We start from the raw sequence: 23,458 nt of genomic DNA, 5'->3' as shown, positions 1-23,458 counted from the left end.
TGCACAGTGAGCTGCAGCAGGATGGCTAACTGAAATAATATAACAGCTGATATTCCTGCTATACCTCTGAGATCTAACACAGTGGAAGACGCAATCAAAGCTCTTCACATCCTTCTCAAAACACCACACACACACACAGCACCTTGAAGTGTCAGCACAAAGCCATTTGTTCATAACAACGGAATTAAAGAGGTGTGAAAGATGAGTAGCATTTGTTGCATTATACTGTTACACACACACCTCATTTCCTCCTTCTCTTTCTCTTCAACACCCCATCTCATCACTCCATCATCTGCTACCTCCTTACACGTATACACACACACACACACACACACACACACCAGGTGACGACAAATGGCATGTGACTGCAGAAACCAATTTGTTGAAGTTATGCCAATTCACGCTTACTGAGAGACAAGAAACACCTTTTTAAAAACAACTTTTATTTCCTTGTTTAAAGTGATTATTAAATACAGTTCTTTGACTACTCATACTTGAGACACAGTCAAAAAAGGAAAAGAATTTAAATATGATACAATGACTTTAACTGAATGCAGTAATGGTAAATTAACATACATACAGTATTTACAAAACTTATTTACAACACAGGGCAACGTTCACTTTACTGTCTCTATATTAGCCCTTCATTTAAAACTTACTGGAAATGTCACTGTGCAAGCAAGGCATAATGACAAAATAAGGCTGATGTACAGTCACAAACAAAAGTTTGAACACCTCTGGTAAAATGACCTGTTGTGCTGAATTTTCTTAGTGAAAATAAATTTACACATGCTCTACAGAGAACACACTTAAATATGGCATGTTTGTGCACATTGTGGTGCACAATTTCAACGCTGAGTTGAACATATTCCAAAAAAATAAAACATAAAATGTGCCATAACACAGGCCACATTTGGTTTCGTTTTCCAAATGTCAAATTCAGCACATAGTAAGTGTGCTTTAAAATGTGCAGAAGTGTGTTCTCTGTAGAGGGTATGTTAACTTATTTTCAGCCGGGGCGCCCAAACATTTGCATATGACTAGGTTTGCCTTTTACTTAGCCAGAACATTTTTTTTACTGAGATTGTCCTACATGAAAGATTTTATGTAGAGTGTACAACAGCAACAGCCATGAGAAGAGTGTATATAAATGCCAACATTATATTCGCATGGTGATTGTTAGGATCATGTGGTGTCCTGGAGTGTCTCTCTCTCTCTCTCGCTCTCTCTTTCTCGTGCTCTTGCTTTCACAGGATGTGATAGATGGGTCTGTTGCCTGGACTGTCTGGAGTGCTGGACTGGGAATCGCTGTGTGTTGGTGAAAGGGCCTCCATGTTCCTCATTCCAGAAGCAATCCCAGCGTCCACTGAGGAAAGCCTGTCCACAATACTGGACAAACACTGCAGACTGGACGCTCCGACGGCCCTTTCCATCCCACAAACTGGAAAAACAAGAGAGAGAAGTTTGAAATGGTCAGGGGTCAGAAAGAACTGATGTTGATGCTTGTTAAGAACATGTTTAGAGGGCAGCTGTCATTAATGTTTGTTTATTTGAGCTGTTTCTGCCTTCACTTGGAAATTCTCCTCTATCTTTGCTGACACTTTAAGTTGAAGCTAACATTACTGGAAAACGTATAGAAACACAATTTAGTGAAACATTTACTCTTCCAGATGAGGATAATCACCAGTAAACACACCAGATTGGAGACTAAAATGGTGTGCTGACATGTTGATTGCTATTTTTAGAATTAGCATCTAAGTTAACATTTTGGCAAGCTAGCTAATGCAAACATTATTAGCATGTATATTAGTGACTGAGATTGCAATTCAACGTGGTTTGAGGCAAGTGTGTAATAATTTATACATGCATTTGCTACTGTTAAATGTGTGCTAATAAGCATTCATTACTTGTTAGCTACATTAGCCTCATAGCTCCCGTGCTAAACTAAAGAAACAAACTTCATGTCCTGGCTGGTCGACAACATTTGGGAGAATTGTATACATCTTGCCAAAATTTCACTTTAAAACAAAACTTTAAATCAAACTTTAGATCTGCCAACTTGAGCTAAAAGAAAAAGAATGAACAAAACTTACTGCTTTGGGCGTTGTAGCTATACGAGCTGCTGGGGTTCAAATTCATCTGAGACCAGACGGGACTGCTGCAGTCTGTCTGTAAGGAGAACAGAACAACATACTATTCAGTTTTGCGTGATATCCAAACATGCACTGTAACAACAAGGCCATTCTCTACACTACAAAAAGTCAAAAGTCTGAACACACCTTTAATGAAGTGTTTTCATAGTTTTTTTCACAGTTTTTTTGCATTTTATAACACATATGGAATTATGCAGTGGGCAGAAAAGGTTTAAAACAAATCCAAACTGTTTTTTTCAGATTCTTTTAGAAAGCAACCCTGCTTGGCCTCAGTGCAGCTTTACGCACTCTTGGCAGTCTCTCAAGCAGCTTCAGGAGAAGCCACCTGAGATGTTTTATTGGCAGCACTGAAGAAGATACATACTCACTTCATGCTGGCTGAGAAACACTTGTTGGGGCCCATTTTATTGAGAATTTTCAGTTTGGAAATGAATTCATAGAGAAGCATCAACTTCACTGATTTGTCCAATAGCCTATCAAAATGTCTTTTGAACATATATTCATGTCTTGACTGGGACTGTATGTATACTGGATCTAGATACATTAGCCAGTTTCTCATGTTCCTCGTCTGTTGGGTCGCTGTTTCTTTATTTCATGCCCCCCCTTACTCCCCACGAGGAACTCCCACGCTATGCTGGGCTCCAGGCGTGCCGAATCGATCGTTTGAGTGAAAAGCACACCGGCCCGTGCAAGACGATGCTCTGGCTAGAGTAAATGTGCAGAAAATCCTGGCAGGAACAGAGCTCAGGCAGTGAGCTCAGAGAGGAATGCAGCTCCGCTTAGGCTTCCCTGCCTGCCTGCCCAGCCTGGATTAGCTCAGGCTTTATTAGGCTGTAAAGAGCTGAGTGGGAAAAGCCAGCCGTCATCCGCCATTTAAAAACGTCTTAAATCACTAATGTCCCAAGAAGCAACATCTTGGAAAACTATTGGGCCAAATAAACGGCTAAATGACTCAGATTAGGCCAAAATCATGTTTGAGAAACAAAAGTTGAAGACGTGTTAAATTAACTCCTTACAGTGCAAGCCAGGTTGAACTATTAATATTAAGACTTATTATACAGTGATTACTATGAATTACGCAGTAACCACTATGAATGATTCATTGTCTACTATGAAATGTTTAGCATATTCTATGAATTCTTTAGTATCTACTATGAATTATTTAATATCTACTACAAATGATTCAGTAACCACTATGAATTTTTTAGCATCTACTATGAAAATGTTTTTAATCTGCTAAGAATTACTTAATATCCACTACAAATTACTGAACAACTATTATGAATTATTTAGTAACTAATATGAAATAATCTAATATCAAATACGTCTAATATTCCATATCACTACTAATTAAAAGCCCTCTATTGTATCATGGCTATAGACAGAAGGTTAAAAAGCCACCCCAGTGTGTTCCAAAAGGCCTTCATCAGTAAGAATCACCCTCTTCCTTCCTTTGGATCGCTTCCCAGCCCCCATAAAGAAGCAATGCAAGAATAAAGACAATTTGGACGTCACGCTAATAAAATCTGCCTAAGCCTTAAGAGACCAGACAAGAAGCAGTAAGCTAATATGTTGGCGTATAAGAGGAGACAGATGTGGGCAGCGATTTATTATAGACACTCTGAGGGAGAGACAGCTATACACTCGCAGAGATAGAGACAGAGAGAGACAGACAGAGAGAGAGAGAGAGAGAGAGAGAGAGAGAGAGAGAAGCTCAGTAGACTGTATGAGTGTGTATTTCACAGAGATACATAGACATATACCTATAAGCTGAGTTCAAAGGTCAGTGATCTCAGTCCTGGAATTGCCACACTGATATAAGGGATTCAAACGTGTACATCATACAGCCATATGCAAATGTTTTGGCACTCCTAGTCAAATAACATGTTTTGTTGATTGAAGTGGAGGCAACACATCCTTTACAGAGAACACATTTTTACATATTTCAGTGTACAATTACTGTTTATTTTCTGAATTTAACATATTGGAAAAAATATATATATCTCAAGTATGTCCTGTGCAAAAGTTATGGCACATAGAGGGTATGTTAACTTATTGTTCTTAGAAAATCAACAAAACATGTCATTTGACAGGGGAAGTTTAAACTTTTGCAAATTACGTAATGCGTTAAACACCACTTTCACCACTTTAAAGATTTTTTTAACATGATATACATATATTAATGGGTTTTACACATACAAGAAATATCAGTGCCATATTATGATTAATATCACCTTCATGAGATAAATAAAAATGTGTTATCCATTATTTGTCAGCTGTTATTCTTTTCAACTTATTATATCTAAAAGTCCTACACTTTTTTTTTCTTTAGTTCATGTGGAAATATTATTATTTTGCATCTCTGGAAGGCTCGTAAATCTTCTGTGTCCAGGCTATGACTAGAACAGTGCTTGGTTTTGCAAAGTTTAGCGTTTTCCTTAAAGTTATGGTAAAGAAAAGCGTGAAACTAGGCAATGTAAAGAAGTATGGTACGGTCTTAAAGACATTCAGTTAGAAACATTTTCAAGATCATACCATAGGTCCAGTCGATTCACAACTTCTAAAAACCACAGCATGTGGTCATATCACTCTACTTAACTGCACATTTATGAAGAATATTATTAGAATTATAAGAACTACGTTTACTTATGCCACATATGCAGTCAATTGGAGTTTCTTCATAATCAGCATATTTGAAGCTGCAATTGTAATATGGTATTTTCAGTACACAAGCAAACCACCCCCACGGTTCATTTTTGGGGGTATTTTCATATCGTCTTTGGAGCGAACCATAGCAGCTTTGTGGTTCGTGTATCAATAATGACTGAAAGTTGGAAAGAAAAGTTAGAAGTGCTACAGCAGCAGATCTCTAGCCAGATCTGCTTCTTAAATCTGCTTTGGTCATATCTAAAAAGTGGTTGTTTTAAACTTGTTTTAAAGTAGTATTATTAATGATGCCAACAAATCACAATTCATGACTATCCGGTGCCCACCTAACGATTTACATTGTGATAGAACAGCGTCATGTCTCTGGTGCATGCAGGTCGGTGATAGGTGCAGAGGAAGCTAGCAAAATGGACAAATTTCCAGTAAGCCAAGTGTGCGATGGCACATACTCTACTCAAAAATGTTGAGAGCTGCTGTGCTAGAGTATTTACATTCACTGTGTTGTCATTGCGAGAAAGTTTAATATTGAAGTATTTATATTTACCATGCTGTCAGAGCACGTAGACGATGGACTGGGTGGTTCGGAGCTGCTCTCTGTGGGCAGGCTGTAGTATTCCGCCACTTGCTCCCTCAGCAGCTCCTGCAGGCTCTCGATGTACTGGATGGCGTTCCTCAGGATTTCCACCTTGGGCAGCCGTTGGCTGGGGTTGGCCGAGGTGCATCTTCGGAGCGCCTCAAAGGCGTGGTTGACCTTCTTCAGCCTGCGCCTCTCCCGCATGGTGGCCGCTCTGCGACGGTCTACACTGCTGGCTTTGCGCTTGCAGGCTTTGCAGGCCCACTGAAGGCAATGGCCAGGCTGATGGAGGCCCCCAGGAGCTCGAATGTGCTCGTCTTCCTCAGATCCAGCAAGTTCACCTGAATGACCAAACTCCAGAGCCTCAGGAGAAGAGGCACAGAAGGCTTGGGTTGGGCAGAAAACATCCATTCTTAGGCCAGGGGAGTTTTGGAGGAAAAACTGGAACGTTGGTAATCTCTTGGAGAGAAAATTAGCTAACCTGTAAAAAGAGCTTGTTGAAGGTAGTACCCTCTGAGAAAAGAGGTTGAAATGAAGTAGTAACCTCAGACTGATGTAAAAAGAGGTTGTTGAAGCTGGCAGCTTCAGAGTGAGGTGTAAAGGCTGCTGCCATTCGACCTCTTCTTATAGGAGCTTGTCCTACAAGCCTGGGCCCACATTGGCCAGCTGTGATGACCATACCCCATTGGCCCAAAGCAAAGGGTGAAATCAGCGCCTCCCACCCCCCAACATTCTCCTCCACCCCAAACCCTCACCCTCCTCACCCCGACTCCTGTCTACACCCTGTGGAGTTTCCCACATCTGCATGAAGGAGTGGTTTCTCATTTAGCTAAAACAGCTTCCTGGTGTGATGGACCTAGCAAGAGGGTTTTATCATCAATAAGAGCAAAAATTAGAAACACTCGTTTTCATATTCATTGTTTTTTTCTTTATTGTGACTTTAATATACAATAAAGTGTGCATATATTTGGCCCACTTGTGATGAGAGCAAATATAGTTTAGAACCATATCTGAAAGTTTTTACAATGGAGATTTTTAATATACTTTGCAGTTTATGTCCATTTCCTTAATAGCCACAAACTAACACTAAAGTATTTTGGAATATATTTTGAGCAAGAGCAAAAACTGAGAGACTTTGAACTTGAATTATTATTTTATTAAATATATTTTATGAGCCCTGACAGAAAATATTTTGGACTAAAAATGCCAAATACTAATATACACATCATAATTATTCTTTATTTTGTGTGATTTTAATAAACAATACACTGTATGCCCCTGCAGGCCTAACTGTACTAGGCCTAAAGAAGTTACATACTTTATATTATGTTTATATATTATTTTCTTTTTTGTATTTCTGTCATTAATATTAATTTTTTGTGAGCCTTTTTTATTTTTGAATAATACACACAAAAAGAGATAGCATACAAATACAAATAGTGACCAATTCTCTCTCATTGATTCACAGTTGTGGCCCCAGCTGCACGGGGGGCGCTATAGAGCTGCAGGGCTCCAGGAACTGAAGGAGCAGAACTGCTCATGGAGGTGTGAAAACTGGCAGAACAGTGTTACTGAAAGCCCATTAAATTACTTAATAGGTCATTAACAATCACGTGTGACAAAAAAACAAAAATATATATATAGTATCACATTAAATTACAACATTTCATTGAACTAAAAACAGAGAAATTCTTGTATGACACTTGATTCACTATGTTGGTGCATGAGAACACATGAGGCTAAACTACTGGGCAGTGGTGTTACAGGTCATTATTTAGGCTTTCTGTGTTGATGGCTAATACAGACACAATGCAGATACAAGTTTTAATTGAAGCTCATTAGAGTGTGAAGTAAAAGGTTACCAAGTAGAGCTTTTTGCTTGATTGAAATTTTTGCTTGAATGAGGGTTAATAGAGAGCTAATTTGAACAGTTGTTCAGCTATGAAGGGTGGAATGCAGATAGCAGTGTTACTTCAAGCAAATTAAGTTAGTTAAGGGGTAATTAACACTCATGTGTGATGTAAAATGCACATTCGTATGCAAACATGTGAACATCTTCAGTCAAATTACATGCTTTGTTGATTTTCTCCTGTAGACAAGAAAACCAAAAATCATGCTATTTGACTAGGGGTGCACAAACATTTGCTTATGACTGTATCTGATCTGGAATACTGGGCAAACAACAGACCTACTAACTCTGTAAGAGTTATTTTTAGAAGATTGCATTTGTTTGAATTTCCTGAAATAAGACTTAACAGAGAACTCATTTGAAGCCAATTAGCTGACTCAGTGAACAGTGGAGGTCGTTACTTGTGGTCAGCGTTGACAGCGAGTAAGGATACAGTGTGGGTATCTCTCCCAGTGTGTTAAAAACGTTTGTGTTCCGCAGCTAAGCAAACACAGGCAGTAGCTCGCGCTGTAGTTTGAATTGCGCACAGCTGAAGAAGACATGGACAGGGGGATAACGCTCTTTAACTGAGCCGGGGATCAAAGGCCATTGACTGTGGACAACACAGACAACGAGAAAACCTGCCAGGATGAGTGAGTCTAGCCGAGATAGCATAAGCACATGTTGAAAGCACATTGCTCCTCTGAGGCTCTTGCAGACCTGTGGTGAGATGTGTAGAGTAGCTGTGGTCTCCTGGGAAAGCTGCAGTGTGTTTTTTCTCGCTGGCCCCTGGAGGATTGTAGTTAGGGGTCAGGGACCGTGTTAAGTGCAGGGCAGCAGGGGCTTCTTTAGTGTTCAACTCCACAACTTTCTCATTTCCGCAGACATAGATGTCAGGGCTGTGTGATATGGATTATACCGCTGCACATTTGCAGTGTGTGCTTCCTCACTCATCTAAAGCATCGTGATGGACATGATGATGTTATCATCAATAACAGCAAAAAAGATGCTCATAAGAGAAGTTCAGTGTGTGTACTGAGTGTACTGTAACACCAAATACATACAAACACAAACAGCAACATAATGTCATTGCTGCCAAAACAAAACCTTGTATCTCCAAAAAAGTAGGAAAAAACACAAAAACTTTCAATGTAAGTTAATGGAAAAATGTTTTATTGGTTCTTTTGTCAGGGAATTTTCACATGGTGTGAAAAGCAGCTGGCACTTTCAGATTATGTGTGAAAAAAAGACAAAATTGGAGATACAAGGTTTTGCTCTGACAGCAACAATATTTTATACTAGGAACAGTGAATGTGGCTAGTGCAAGGATGAAAGTTGTTAAGTTAGGGAGTGGGTGGAGTTTAGTGAGAGAGTGGGTGGGTGGGTGCTTGGGTGGGCATCCTGACAGGCAGGAAGAAGCTGCTGCAAAATATAAAATCTGCTACAGGTACTAAATGATCAAAAGATCATCTTGCAACATTTGCACCAAAATAACGGACTGTTGTTGGATTACATAAATATGCTGATTCATCGAAACACCCTCAGAAATGTATCTGGAACTGTGATTGGTTAGAGGGCTCATTTGCATAATACAGCTTTCTGCGACATTCGTATTGCAAAGGCCAGTATCGCGATACCAATTAACAAATAACATATTGTGCAGCCATAGATGATATCGATGTTTGCTTAACTATTTTATTCAAACTATTTTGAAATCTGTTACAGACTGCATCGGTTGAAGAACCTAAAACAGAGTGAGAGCCTAAAAAAATGAGCGCCTAAAATCATGACAAAAAGCATTTTGTTTATCGTTTGTTACAGCTGACGTGCTATCAGAATGTTGTTTTGATCAGAGGTATGGCCTCAGACACAATGCAGACACAAACACAACAAATGCCTTCTGTTTGGTTATTCTTACAAATTTAACATCTGAGTCTCGCCTTTGTAGCGATAGTTTGCCAAAGCCCCCCCCACCACCGCCCAACCCAAATATAGTCACTCCGCCAGGATGTATTAGGTGTTAGTTTGCTTCATTAGTTTTAGCTCTGGAGTTCTGAGCAGGGTTGCCAGATTTCAGCTGTGGCAAAACCAGAAGAGTCAGGTTTGGGATGGGATGTGGTGGTGTTGGAGGAGGTGTTCACCAAGCAATAAGTCACAAGTATGGAGCATTAATATTGCACCATTTAAATTGTGAAATAAAGTCAAAGTCACCAAGAAAGTATAGAAAGTATTGCAGCACCTATACAAAGAAGAACCACAGGAAATACTGCACATGTGGGCAAATGCTCTTTTACTAAACAGGCAGGAAGAGAGAACCCAGCGCTATTTAGTGGGCTGGGAAAGTAGACAGGTCACTTCCAGCCATACGCTTTCTTTTTACAGTAGGCACTAACACTGACACCAGCTACTCTACAGCCCAACCTGAACAATAGCAACATGAACATTTAATACTGGCTCCCAAGAGCCTCTTTGCATATCTACATATCTGCATGGCCACGCCTCCCGTGCTCATATGGCAGCATGACCAGTGGAGGAACACCACAGTATAGAAAGTATAGAAAGCAAAGTGTATAAAGAAAAATGTTTTAGTACAGCATATGTGGTTTGATTCACAGACACAGAACAACCCCTCCCTGCAAGAAAGAAACAGAGGGAGAGAGAGAGAGAGAGAGGGGGGAGAGAGAGAGAGAGAGAGAGAGAGAGAGATGCAATAACAGGGCTAAAACTGCACTTAATCTACGTAATATGCTTCAATGCATATAAAATAAGGCTTGACCATGTTTTTTATGTGAGTGGACAGAACTGGACAACGGAGCTGAAAAATGGACAGTATGGTCCAAAACCTGACACCTGGCAGCCCTAATTACAAGGCTATTGTAGCTAACAAGTGATAGAAGCTTATTAGCACAGTAATTAGCACGCTAACTATGGTAAGACCCTAGAGTAATGTTATTTCATTCCAGTATGTGCTTGTATATGGATAGAATAGCATCAAAGTTCTTGTTGGCTCTCAACTTCATATGCTGTCGCCTAAATCGGAAAAAACAAGAGACAGAAATGTTCTCCACCTCCGTTTGACCCCCTCTCTCCAAAGCCTCTTTTTTGCTAAGACCGACTATTGGCTGCATTTTTCTCCTCTGCAATAACAGGATCATATTAGATCACATGATCTGATTGGATGATTGGCAGCAGCATTTGTCTGGCAGAGTGAGGAAGTGTCCTGCCAGCTCCAGTCCAGCAAAGAATCACCTCGGAGCAGGACACACACAGGCACGGCAGTAAATCACCACTTTTCTCTTCCTATTCCAAATCATCTTTTCATCAGCCTCCACTGTGTAAATGCTCGACACGGTTTGACCTGATTACGAACTGTTCCACCTGATTAGAGACAAATAAATGATGAAATTCAACTTACATGCAGTTATGGAAGTAAGTGGTAACAATAATTATGATAGGTTGAACTTTTTGTAACAAATGTTTGTAATAAATTAACACCATTTTTAACAATTTCTTCATAATTTAGTGGTTGAGATGTAAACAAAGTCATTCAGAGTGGTCTTATGTGAAATGGTTAATTGTAGAGAAATATACTGGTGATGGGAACCAGAGGACTTGATATCTACAATACATACAAGAAACGCTGAAATGACATGACTAACAGTCTTCAGAGTTTTGTAATGTTGATGATGGTAAAGTAGTGGTAGATCTGAACAAATATGTTTTTGGGGGCTATTTTGCCTTACAACACGTGTGTATCTTTCCAGCATTTTAAAATCAGTTTAAGACCAAACCGGCTCAAAACTATTATGAAATAATGTCTATAACATCAGACAGTGTATTAATAACAATTTCATGAACAACCACATTTCCAAAAAAGTTGGGACGCTGTGCAGAATGTAAATAAAAAGAGAATGCATTGAAATGCAAATCATGTAAACCACATTTTTAAAGGAAAATAGTACAAAGACAACAAATCAAATGTTAAAACTTAGAAATTTGATTGTTTTTTGAAAAATATATACTCATTTTGAATTTAAGTTTAGCACCCGGACTCTTTTAATACAGAGCAATGCTGTTGTAATACATGCAGAATGTGGTTTGACATTGTCTTGCTGAAATAAGCAAAAGGCCTTCACTGAAAAAGACGTTGTTTGGATGGCAGCATATGTTGCCAAAACATGTATATATCATTCAGCATTAATGGTGCCTTCACAGAATTTCCCTGTAAATAGAACAGAAGTTAACTTATAAATAATATATCCACGGCATTTTGAACTTTACATAGTAAAACAGTAAAATCATTTTGAACACATAGTAAATCTAAGTTGTGTATAATGTATTATATATTTTCTATCTACACTGTTTAAAATAAAGGTGTCAAATTGAGTTTTTTTGGAGCGATGGCATGGAAGAACCACTTGTACAGATTTTGTAATAATGTAAATTGTTCCCTACTTGGGAAACAAAGAAGATTCTGTTTGTGAATTTAGTTTATTTACATTTTAACTGATAATTAATCAGATCTTGATGGTGTCAGTATTGCAATGGTAGTATCCAGAACTATCAAGTGTTTTCACAAAGCCTTTGTATATTTACACCCATGCAGAGCGTCTGGCATTGTGAGTGTGATTCAGCCCCATAAAATCACACCCAACTCAAACCCACAGCCCATTAAAGCCTGGGACGGAGAGAGCTATCTGATTTCAGTCTGCCTTTCTAACTCCACACCATCAGAGCAGAGACATGAGAGATGACTTTGAAGTGCTGCAGTCTGAATATGATCTAGCTTATCATGCGTCGGCCCGACGCACACTCAATCTCACTCAATCAGCCCAACAGAGCAAAGAACACAGCGATGTTTTGATTATTTTTATCTTCTCAGCATGCACAAATCACTGAGACTGATGCCTTTTAGGCCACTTGTTCTTTCTGTCTGCCAGTTTCAGATCACATGGAGACTGCAGAGATACAAACCTCAATTCCAAAAAAGCTGGGTCAGTATGTGAAATGCTAATAAAAAGTAAATTCTGTTTGACCTGTATTAAGTTAAAAACAGTACAATTATATTGACCTATTTTATTGCTTTTTGAGTAAATATACACTCATACCAAATTTGTTACATAAAGGTTGGGACAGAAGCATGTTTCCCACTGTGTTACATCACCTTAATACTTAATAATCAAGAAGACGCCAACTCATCCAGTTTTAATAGCTCTTCAAGCGTATGGAACCTTTGCTGTTGTATATTGTGCTTCATAATGTGCCATACATTTTCAAGAGGAGACTTTAGACAGGCCAGTCTAGCACCTGCACTCTCACCATGCTGTTAAAACACGTGCAGAATGGGGCTCAATGTTGTCATATTAAAATAAGCAGGGACGTCCCTGAAAAAAGATGTGTAGAGGCAGGATCTGTTGCTCCAAAATGTGTTCAGTGTTAATGGTGCTATCACAGATGTGCAAGTTGCACATCAGTGTGCACAAATACACCCACATACATGACAGACCCTGGCTTTTCAACTTTATGCTGGTAACAATCTGGATAGTCGTTTTCTTCTTTGGCCTGGAGAACACGACGTCCATTATTTCCATACACAATCTGAGTTGTTGACTCGTCAGACAACTATGCATATTTCCATTATGCATCAGTCCTCTGTGTGGTGATATTCATCATGGAAGCATGCTGGTTTTTAGTTCAGTGCTGTCTGAGGGATCGAAGGTCACAAGCATTCAGTGGTTTTCTGCCTTGCTCTTAATGCACAGAGATTTCTCTAAATTCCCTAAATCTTTTGATGAAATTCTGCATTGTAGTGAAAATCCTGTGCTGGCGCATTTTTTGGCAAAGTGGTGAATCTCAATCTGTCCTTGCCTATAAAAGGACTAGACCATTCCTGGATGCTCTATGTTTTTGATCACTTAAACAATGTTCCTAGTTTTAACCCTTGTGTGCTGTTCGGGTTTGTGGGACCCATTTTCATTGTTTACCAAAAGAAAAAAATGATGTAATTTATTATTATTTCAACCTCAGATTCCTTGGCCTTTGCTCATTTTCTGTGAAGAACATATAAAATAACACATTTTCAGTGTCTTCACACTGTAAACCCCCTACACATTTATATTACACGTGTGGTGTTGGGGTGAACCTGCAGGGAATAAAAGTGTGGAGGTGCTGTGTCCTTCACTCTGTTCTCCTCCTACATGGTCTGCTGTTAGTGTGTGTGTGTCTGTGTGTGTAGGTGTTTGTATATGTGTGCGTGTGAGAGTGGACAACATGGACAGGCTGCTGACTGGCTACAGCTGCTAAAGGAGAACCCTACACTGGCCACTTGTGACATTTTAAACATCTTTAAACATTTTTACAAAAATTGTTATGGCTGTATTGATTTAAAAAAAAAAACAATACTGCGGTGGGTCCACCAGACCACTGAGTAATGAAAACATAAACACCACACAAGCGTTGAATTGCTTCTGTCTTGACCATTTTGGTACATACTGCAGGCATCAGTTTCAGAATGAGCTTGTATTTAGAGAAAAACAATGTAACAAAGTTGATAATGTAAACCATTAAATATCTTATATTTGTTGTGTTTTTAGTATACAGTACAGGTTGTTTGAATACACGTACAAACTAGATTTATATATCACTGCTTTCTGTTTTTATTTGTTTTTCACATATTGTCCCAACTTTTTTCGAATTGAGGTTTGTATTTGCTGAATTAATGTGCTATCAGAATAATCATAAATTTGACTTCCTAACCTACAATTTACAAGTGGAATCTCCAGACACCATCCCAATTCATGAGGTTCTGACTTGTTATTGATCTTTGACCTTTCATAGCCTTTCATCATGGTAGAGGAAAGGACTTCTAAATGCAACTTTCTAAGGCCCTTGAAATTTGTTTATGTCTGTAACCAGTGGTTACATTAGGCACATTTTCGCAGTGGGAGGATACAATACATATTTGTAAAGATTACCATTTATTCCTTTTATTACAGTGATGTTTTCTTAATTATGAAGTCTTTGCATAAACCCTCTAAGATTAGCATAAAAAAAACTATTTCTGCCATTCACTCTACAGTTTGTCTTTAATAACATGATTTATTAGCGCTGTTGTCATATTTAGTTTGATGTATAAAGAACATGATCTAACAGAGCGAAAAACTCATAGATTTTATTTTGTTTGTGTCACAAACTACGATTTTGAACAAGCAAACACATTAATTGAAATAAAGAAAAAGTTTGAACACCTCTGGTCAAATGACATGTTTAGTTGATTTCCACATCCTTAAAGTTTTTTGGGGGAAATTTTAGTGCACAATTTATGTTAATTTTTACCTTATCACTTCTGCAGCCACAGTAATTATAGTACATTACAGTAATGAGTCTTGAGAGTGTGGATGACTTTCTCCTTTTGGACATGCGTCACTGCCACAGTCTAACTGAGAGAGTCATTGGTAAGTTTGAGTCATGCATAAGCATGAGTATACATGTGTGTGTGTGTGTGTGTGTGTGTGTGTGTGTGTATGCAAAATCATGGCCAAGGGTTATTCTAGGTTGCAAGGCAAATCAGACTGAAGCAAGCAAAGGTCGTCATGGTCCATCTTAGGAAAACCAACAAATGAGAACATTCACTGGAAAGACACAATAGTAACACCAAAGACATCTTAAAGTCCAGAGAACACAGTGTAAAGTATTATAAATGTTTGTATGGTTCTAAAATTGAGATTTTGTTAAACATCCAGCAAAAAACAAAATAAAAAACAAAATAAAACATGGCTTAAAAACTGCTTATCAGACATATCTAACAAATATCTTGGCATGGTCCTAATATTCCCATGAGCACAGGTGGGATTGGGAGTCAATTTCTCCCAGTGCTGGGTTCAAGTGATATCAGAAACTTTCCTAATTGTAAATTGCACTTGAACAGTTGACAAAGTCATATTTACATGTACGACAGTGGCGATTCTAGATGAGTTTATAAGATGTGATGTATTATACAATCTTTCGCTGTTTTCAAGTGCAAGTGGGGCAATAGTTTTCTCAGAGAAGGAACCGTATGTGTTGATGTGGTTTATGTGAGAGAACACTGAGGTTATGAAATGGGTTAACTAGTTGGTGTCTATTGGTTTTGGCCTATTTTACTGGTGCTTCAAACTTATAGAAACACAGTTTAAAGGACAGCCACCATGTTCAAATGGTATAAAAAATAAAAAAATGACAAATATTGAGCGTTAGACGGTTTTTATTCTATTTTGGACAGCAGCCATTTACCAGTTAACCATCTTGGATGGACAACCTTCCGATGTGCACCTGAACGCAGCACCTGCCTGCTATGCCACTGACGCAGAACTAAACACAACAGTGCAAGCAAAGTGGGGAGAAATGAGTGAAATAAGCTACATTTACAGATGGTGTTGTAAACCCTGCTGGGCCTATGATTCACTGAAAACATTACCCAGGTTTTATATGGGGGCGTCTTAAAAAAAGATAATGTTCTTACTTTACTGCTGGACGTGCATGCAGGTAATGTGGGCGTGGCCTGTTGGTCAGACAGACGGATGGCTGAACAAACCAATGAATGAATGGAGGAATGAACAAATGGATGGACGGAACAGGCAGTCAGATGAGTTAGCTTTCAGTGGCGTAATGTCTGGGTACGCAGGGTACGCACTTGAGTAAGGGCCATGTTCTGTGGGGTCCATGTTTTGGGGGACTCGTAAATTGGCTCTGGATTTTGTTAGAGATACAAAATCACCTTATTCACACACTGGCCTTCACCAACGCATGCCGGAGTTTAGCTCCCTACTGCAGCACTGTTTCTCTGAGAACGTTTTGCTGCTACTGCATTAAACTTGCCTGCATGTCAAATTCAATGTTTCTGTCTCTCTATCCTAGAGATAGAACAGTGCAGAAATATGGTTAAAATGTTTCCTGAATCTGTAACCCTTTTCATTTCATCTCATCACGAGATTGTACATGACTCACATCTAGAGTTATGATGCTATGAAGAGACATACGTCATCTGTCTCTCACCACGCATAATTGGTGGATTTGTGTGTCCATCCATTCTGAAACTGACCAGTGGACACTTGGGAAAGTTTACAGCTGCTACGTTTTCTGCAGCAGTTTTAGAAAGTAGTGATAAAGATAACTGAACATTGTTGTTATATGAAGATATGCAAAAATTGAGAAAATGCTCTTAGACCCCAGAGGATTAAACCCAGAGTAAAACCACAAAAAGTCATTGTAGGTAACACATGACTTGAAATGTACACAGACAATCTACAACCAGATAGCAGAGTGGCATTGATCTATTATTGATTTTCCATCAGAATCATCATTTTGGTTGAGGTTAAAATTTCAATGTTGACTTTACGTTGATTCAACATTGAACTATTGACGAAAGTCAGCACCTTTAATGTTGGCCACAATAACTTTGAATATGTTTATAGTTGATTTCATTTATAGTTGATCACAGGATGAAAATCGCCATTTCATGAATTGGCAGTAATGAAGTTAAATATACTTTGATTTATAGTAGAGTGTGAGATCAGGTGATGGACACGCCAACGCAAACACTCTCGTGCATCCTGCGCCTCGAATCCTCCTCACAGCTTGCCACTGACTCTGTAACAGAGTATTTTAATTTATAACATAATTTTTAGTTTGAAGTTTGACTGATTATACAATATCATCTCAAAACTGAATGTCCATTCTTTTAAAATGTTTCCTAAAATACACTATGGTGGTAAAATTGCCCCTCATGGCTGTTCATATTATTAATACTAGCTAGTGAAAATTAACTTTACCGTCCATTTGTTGACCTGAGAAATGTGACGGTGGAGGGGGGCACAACAACTGTGGGCAGTGATTGGTAAGGGTGCTGCTTACATACTCAAAATTAGACCCCACCAACGGGTTTATAACTAAAGAGGAGAATTTTACTGACCATGAATTGGTCAGACTTGGCATGTCACATACGGCCCAGTGTTGCCTACATGGGAAGTAATTACACCCTCTGATAGTACACTTACAGTAATGCCTTTACTGTTGATCACGGCTTTGCAACATTTCACCCTGACCAGATCATGCGCTAAAGTCAAAGCTTTGACTAAATATACCACATAGAGCCAGAGTTTAGCCCTGGCAACTGGACCTTGAGAGTCTATTTTAGGGTCATCCGTGATGGGCACTGCTCTGACGCTCATAAATCTCAGAGTGCAAAGGCCGGCTGCTCTGGTGTCTGCTAATTTCAAAGCTTAATGAGAACATCTACCTAGCTTGAATATTCTCCCTCAAACACCATCATTCTCCACCAAACCGAAACATTCTCCGTCAAACTTCATTCTCCAGCAAACGTCAACATTCTCCTTCCACACACCATCATTCTTCACCAAACACAATGCTTTCATTCTCCAGCAAACACTGTCACTCTCCACCAAATGTCAACATTCTCCAAAAAACATCATTCTCCACCCTAATTCTCCTATCAACAGCATCATTCTCATTCTCATTCTCCAACAAAATGATTGTCCACCAAGCACCATTTTCAAAAACCCCATCATTCTCCAATACCTACTATCATTCTCCAATACCTACTATCATTCTCCATCAAACATCATTCTCCACCAACACCATCACTGTGCACCAAACACCACCATTCTCAAAAAACATCATAATTCTCTAGTAAATGCTATCATTCTCTACCAAACATTACTCTCCACCAAACACTACCTTTCTCAAAAAACACCTCCATTGTCCAATAAAAAACATATATCTCCACCAAACACCATTCTCCACCAAACTCCATCATTCTACACCAAACACCATCATTCTCCACCAAACACCATATTTCTCCACCAAACACCATCATTCTCCACCAATCACCATCATTCTCCACCAAACACCATATTTATCCACCAAACACCATTCTCCACCAAACACCATATTTCTCCACCAAGCACCATCATTCTCCACCAAACACCATATTTCTCCACGAAACACCATCATTCTCCACCAAACTCCATCTTTGTCCACCAAACACCATATTTCTCCACCATCATTTGGTGGAGAATGATGGTGATTTGTGGAGAAACACCATATTTCTCCACCAAACACCATCATTCTCAAAGAAACACAATAATTTTTCACCAAACATCATCATTCTTACAGAAACACTACCATGCATGTATCATAAGGCTTACAGTGCATGTGGTTATTTCAGCATCATAATGCCGTCAATGCCATTAATTCAGCATCATTATGACTCTAAACAGGTCAGGTCTTGATATTGAATCACTTTTTATAATTACTTGCCAAACACCATTGCTAGTTTCCTGCAATGCGTATAGAATAGCAAGCAATATTGTAACAGTTCACTATATACATATTTCAAAATTTGCTAATTGTTGCTAAATGGTCTGTGCATGTAATTAAGTGCTCTCAAAAACATTTCCTATTCATTCCTCTTTTATTCACAAATACAAAATAATTTAAGTAATAATAAAATACTACAGTCTCTGTACATGTTATTTGAAAGAAAATATGATTTACCAGGAATCAGTCTGTTGATGAAGAATGACCATAAAAGATTGGAATCACGTGCAGTACTACAATACACTGGCCACAAATTTGACAAATAAAAATGTGATATTTTTATATAAATATACAACAGCAGAATCAAAACATAACAGAAATGTGGAAATGTGAGATGGCTTCTCGTTCATCCTTCTTCATTTTCCTGCGCTCTCCTCAGGACAATGCACTTTAGTGTCATCTGTGGAAATGCTGTTAACGATAGAGGAGAGGCGGCGCAGGCTGGACGCTGACGACTCTGTTGTACATCCTAAACATCCAAAATCAAGAGAATTACACGTGTTAAACTGAGAAGCTCTGCAGTAAAGACTTACAGCAGGCTTAAAAATTAGCTTGGACCTCTGATGGTCAGCCTGAGGTTTCATGAGCACTCTATAAACCTGTAAACTCTCAACCCATGTGTTTGTAGGTAGAAGAGGAGATATTTTACTATGATCTGAAATAAATGAAAGTGTATTGTTGTGTGTAGAGTATTTTTTTACATAGAAAGAAACAGAATGATGTCAAAAGTGCAGATTCAAACTTAACCATACAGAATGTAAATCAAATGTACAGTATAGTGCAAATGTCATAGAAATAAATGAAGGGTGGTGCACAGCACTGTAAATGTGATTCAGTGTGATTGTGTTACTCACTGTCTAATTAATTATATAGTTATGTGATTATATTTAAATACTATTGCAACATGACAATGATCACTCTAGTAAAACAAGCGCTTATAGAAGTGAACTACAGGAAGCAGTTGTACACACCTTCTCTGTGATGAGACAGGTTCTCACTGGAATGATCCGCGTTTCCCTGCCAGCTTTGACAAGTCTTTTTCCAATGATGCTCACTGTTAGCCACCTAAACAGACATATTTGATGAGAATGTACCATTATCTCCCCACATGTCAGTTTATGAACTGTTCTATGTCATGAAAACATTTTCAAATGTTTAATCCTTTTAATGCCTCTTTAACACTTCAGTTCCTCACTGTCATGACTACAGAACATTCATATTATTTTAGTTACTGAATAATTCATAGTAGATACTCAATAATTAGTAGTAGTTAGTGAATAATTTATAGTAGATACTGAATAATCAATAGTAGATGCTGATTAGTACACTGTTGTGTTAATATATGGTGATGGTGATTGGAAGGTGAAAATCCTTTTTGTGTTTGTTGTAAAGCACTCAGATTTTAAATGTGCTATATAAACAAAATTTACTTACTTTCTTACTTACTAATAATTCATAGTAGTTACTGAATAATTCATAGTTGATATCTGAAGAATCATATTAAATACTAAATAATTCATAGTAGTTACTGATTAATTTTTAGTATTTTCTGGAAAAGCTCATAGTAGTTACTGAATAATTGATAGTAGATACTGAATAATTCATGATACAGAATAATTTATAGTTGTTACTAAAGGTCATAGTAGGTACTCAAGCACAAGGCTGTCAGATAGGAAGAGGTGGGTAGTAATTAGTTTTTGTACTCAGCTAGATGTACTTTTCTCTAATATCCTTTGACATAAAAAGCCTACCTTTTCCTGAATCATGTATATTATTCTTTAACATTTAGCATCTAATTCATTTTCTTGGGTTTATTTACGTCATTCTGTTGCATTGGTTAGCTCCTGGACTGCTTTACTGTTACTCACACCTCTCACCCTGGAGCTTTAGTGCTGTATTTTAGACCAAAAGGACGCAAAAAGAGAAGAACAGAGTCTTGCAGAGTACTACAAGAGTTTTTGGACCTCATGCTTTTTTTATTTTTTATTTAAAAAGGCTTTTTGTAGCTACTTTTATTTCTACTTCAGTCATTATTTCACTGAAGAAACAAGAATTATTTTTGCTAGGCTACTTTTACTTCTACTTACTAGTACCTACTTCTACAATCATTATTTCATGAGGTACCAACACTTTTACTTACATATAGACTTGGACTACTCAACCCACCTCTGCAGATATTACAGATTTGATCAGTTCAGCAGGTTCTTACGTTGTGCTCTTTGATGTTATAGCCGTATGCACTCCTATCAGAGAGTTTATCTTGCTCATCCAGGGTGTGCAGCAGGTCCTGGAGTTTCTCAATGTAGCTTATAGCACTGCGTAATATCTCCACCTTGGGCAGCCTCTGGTTGGGATTGGGCACCGTTTTTTTCTTCAGCACGTCGAAAGCTTCGTTAATTTTTTTGAGACGCCTTCGCTCCCGCAGCGTGGCAGCCTTCCTCCTGTCGCTTGGAGCACACTTTCTTTTGCAGATTTTGCAGGCCCAGATGAGACAGTGGCCTTCACAATGTGCCTGGAGACCTGGAGGGGCAGGAACATGCTCTTCTCCACTGCTATCACAGCCTGGCTCACTTGAAATAGGATCTTGGCCTGAAAACAGAGGTGGGCAGAATTGTTTAAACTCATACTGAAAATGGTTGGTGTTTGCTGGAGAATAGTGGTGTTTGTCAGAGAATGATGGTGTTTGGTGGAGAATTATGGTGTTTATAGGAGAATGTTGGCATTTGGTGGAGAATAATGGTGTTTGTTGGAGAATGGTAGTGTTTGGAGAATGTTGGTGTTTGAGGGGGCATGGTGATGTTTGTTGGAGAATGATGGCCTTTGGTGGAGAATATTGTTATTTGTTTGGGTATGATGATTTTTTATGGAGAACGATAATGTTTGGTGGAGAATGATGGTGTTTGGTTTAGAATAATGGTGTTTGATGGAGAATTATGGTGTTTGTTGGAGAACAGTGTTGTTTATCATAGAATGCTGGTGTTTGGTGGAGAATGTTGGTGTTTGGTGAAGAACAGAGTTGTTTATGATTGAATGCTGGTGTCTGGTGGAGAATGTTGGTGTTTGGTCAAGAACAGAGTTGTTTATGATTGAATGCTGGTGTTTGGTGGAGAATGTTGACGTTTGGTCAAGAACGTTGGTGTTTGGTAGAGAATAAAGGTGTCTGTCAGAGAATGGTGGTGTTTGGTGGAGAATAATGGTGTTTATAGGAGGATGTTGGCATGGTGGTGTTTGGAATAGAATGATGATCTTTGTTGGAGAATGTTGGTATTTGGTGGAGAATGATGGTGTGGTTTGGTGTGCATTTTAATCTCTAAGCTGGTCATTTTGAAATAATGAGTCAAAGAAAAATAAAAGTAACTCAGCAAAAGCCAACAAAGAAAGTGTCATACCCAAAAACTTTTTCAGTACTAAGTTCACCTATAGAACTGCAGTGCAACTTCTTAGTGCATCCAACATATATCAACACAGGAACTGAGGTTTGTTAGGCTATGTTCTGTGTTCTCTTTCCTTTTAGTCTAAAATAAAATGCTAAAGCTCTACTTTACTGTTACTCTACTGTACGAGTAACAGTAAAGCAGTCCAGGAGCTGAAACCAACCAAACAGAATGAAATTAAACTCAAACATGTATTGAGCAACTAAACATGAAAGAATAAAATGGAACTGAACATGATTTTGTTCACAAATATACTCAGGTACCTATAAATATATTTATATTTTACACCATTCAAAAACATTATCTGCTGTTCATTTTGAATGTAATAAAATACATGAATACAAAAAATAAAATCGTTACATTGAAATACATTGCAATGTTCAAAATGTTTTTACTTCTTCTACAACGTTTACAATTTTGATATGCAAGATTTTGTTCTGATAGTGATGGTAAGTAAAAGTATTATTAAGTACATGTACCTTGAGGCTAATTTTTACCCACCTCTGCCTGGAGATAGTGGACTCCCGTTGCCTTGGTAAAGAGGAGACACTTCTGCTATATCCAAATTCTGTAAGGAACTCTGGTCCGCCTCTATGTAGCGCAGATCATTAAAGAAATAAGTGCTGGTCTCAAAAAGGTCCATCATGTTGTGCTTGGCCCGGCTCTAAACTGTCCCGCTCTCTGAGAGTAAGTAAGACTTTGTCTTTGGCATTTAAATAGCGCAGTGACACAAGTTCCCCCTGGACTTAAATATAGAATCTGAAACTCTATCCCGTCAGCTAGCTGTCGCAGCGCATCAAATACTTTTCAATGGGCCTTTACTACTAGCAGTTTGTGTAAAAAAATAAATACACCTTAACACCTCTCAATGAAAGCTGAAACGTCACCTCAGACTTACAGCAGGTGCTTTAAATATCTGTTTCATGGTCAAACATTAATATTATATACCACTGGCACAGTCTCAGATTACATGGTTGTTCACTATAACAGACCGCATGAATGTCTTGGAGCAAATGTGAATGTTTTATTTCTTTTTTTCATTTATTAAAAGCATGATTGACCATGAGGACAGACCACCATAACATTCACGACTGTTAGATAATACCTTAAAAAAGGATTTTTTTTTTTTTATATGATGGCCTAGGACTGGGCTGTGTTTTGTTTTGGCATACCTTGTCATAAATAGAAACAGAGAAAATGACTTTGAAAAGTGTGCAGAGTATAAATAGGGTTCCTAAAGCCTACAACTCCTCTCGAATCAATAAAAGTTTGGAGGGGGCTTTTCAGCGGGGCCAGCATGTTAGTGATGTATGTTACTTCTCCATACGTCCTGTAAAAGGTCAGTGCTACAGATAATAAAATGAAT

At 38.4% G+C, this 23,458-nt stretch overlaps 2 protein-coding genes across 2 annotated transcripts; both read right to left on the bottom strand.

Annotated features, from left to right (window-relative positions):
* Nucleotides 1-426: 426 nt before the first annotated feature.
* Nucleotides 427-6,148, bottom strand: myf5 (myogenic factor 5). Its single transcript, XM_036575538.1, has 3 exons — nucleotides 5,365-6,148; nucleotides 2,094-2,169; nucleotides 427-1,441 (listed from the first exon to the last, which is right to left on the bottom strand). Exons 1-3 carry the CDS (start codon nucleotides 5,803-5,805, stop codon nucleotides 1,248-1,250), a joined length of 711 nt encoding a protein of 236 aa, XP_036431431.1. The 5' UTR covers nucleotides 5,806-6,148; the 3' UTR covers nucleotides 427-1,247.
* Nucleotides 6,149-18,743: 12,595 nt separating this feature from the next.
* Nucleotides 18,744-22,790, bottom strand: myf6 (myogenic factor 6). The gene is made up of 4 exons (XM_036575536.1): nucleotides 22,594-22,790; nucleotides 20,868-21,247; nucleotides 19,630-19,723; nucleotides 18,744-19,127 (listed from the first exon to the last, which is right to left on the bottom strand). The coding sequence occupies exons 1-4, from the start codon at nucleotides 22,736-22,738 to the stop codon at nucleotides 19,015-19,017; spliced, it is 732 nt and encodes a 243-aa protein (XP_036431429.1). The 5' UTR covers nucleotides 22,739-22,790; the 3' UTR covers nucleotides 18,744-19,014.
* Nucleotides 22,791-23,458: the final 668 nt, after the last annotated feature.

The sequence above is a fragment of the Colossoma macropomum genome, unplaced genomic scaffold (assembly GCF_904425465.1).
Source record: "Colossoma macropomum unplaced genomic scaffold, Colossoma_macropomum, whole genome shotgun sequence".
Taxonomy (NCBI): domain Eukaryota; kingdom Metazoa; phylum Chordata; class Actinopteri; order Characiformes; family Serrasalmidae; genus Colossoma; species Colossoma macropomum.
This window is presented reverse-complemented; position numbering and strand designations above follow the sequence as displayed.

What these genes read in the sequence shown, in the direction of transcription:
- myf5 (XM_036575538.1), bottom strand. Translation starts at nt 5,805, where the DNA reads ATGGATGTTTTCTGCCCAACCCAAGCCTTCTGTGCCTCTTCTCCTGAG. An exon ending in CTACGTGCTCTGACAGCATG is followed by an intron (nt 2,170 to 5,364) that starts GTAAATATAAAT and finishes TTCTCCTTACAG; the next exon opens with ACAGACTGCAGCAGTCCCGT. An exon ending in TAGCTACAACGCCCAAAGCA is followed by an intron (nt 1,442 to 2,093) that starts GTAAGTTTTGTT and finishes TTGTTTTTCCAG; the next exon opens with TTTGTGGGATGGAAAGGGCC.
- myf6 (XM_036575536.1), bottom strand. Translation starts at nt 22,738, where the DNA reads ATGATGGACCTTTTTGAGACCAGCACTTATTTCTTTAATGATCTGCGC. An exon ending in TCCACTATCTCCAGGCAGAG is followed by an intron (nt 21,248 to 22,593) that starts GTGGGTAAAAAT and finishes CTCTGTTTTCAG; the next exon opens with GCCAAGATCCTATTTCAAGT. An exon ending in ATAACATCAAAGAGCACAAC is followed by an intron (nt 19,724 to 20,867) that starts GTAAGAACCTGC and finishes ATGTCTGTTTAG; the next exon opens with GTGGCTAACAGTGAGCATCA.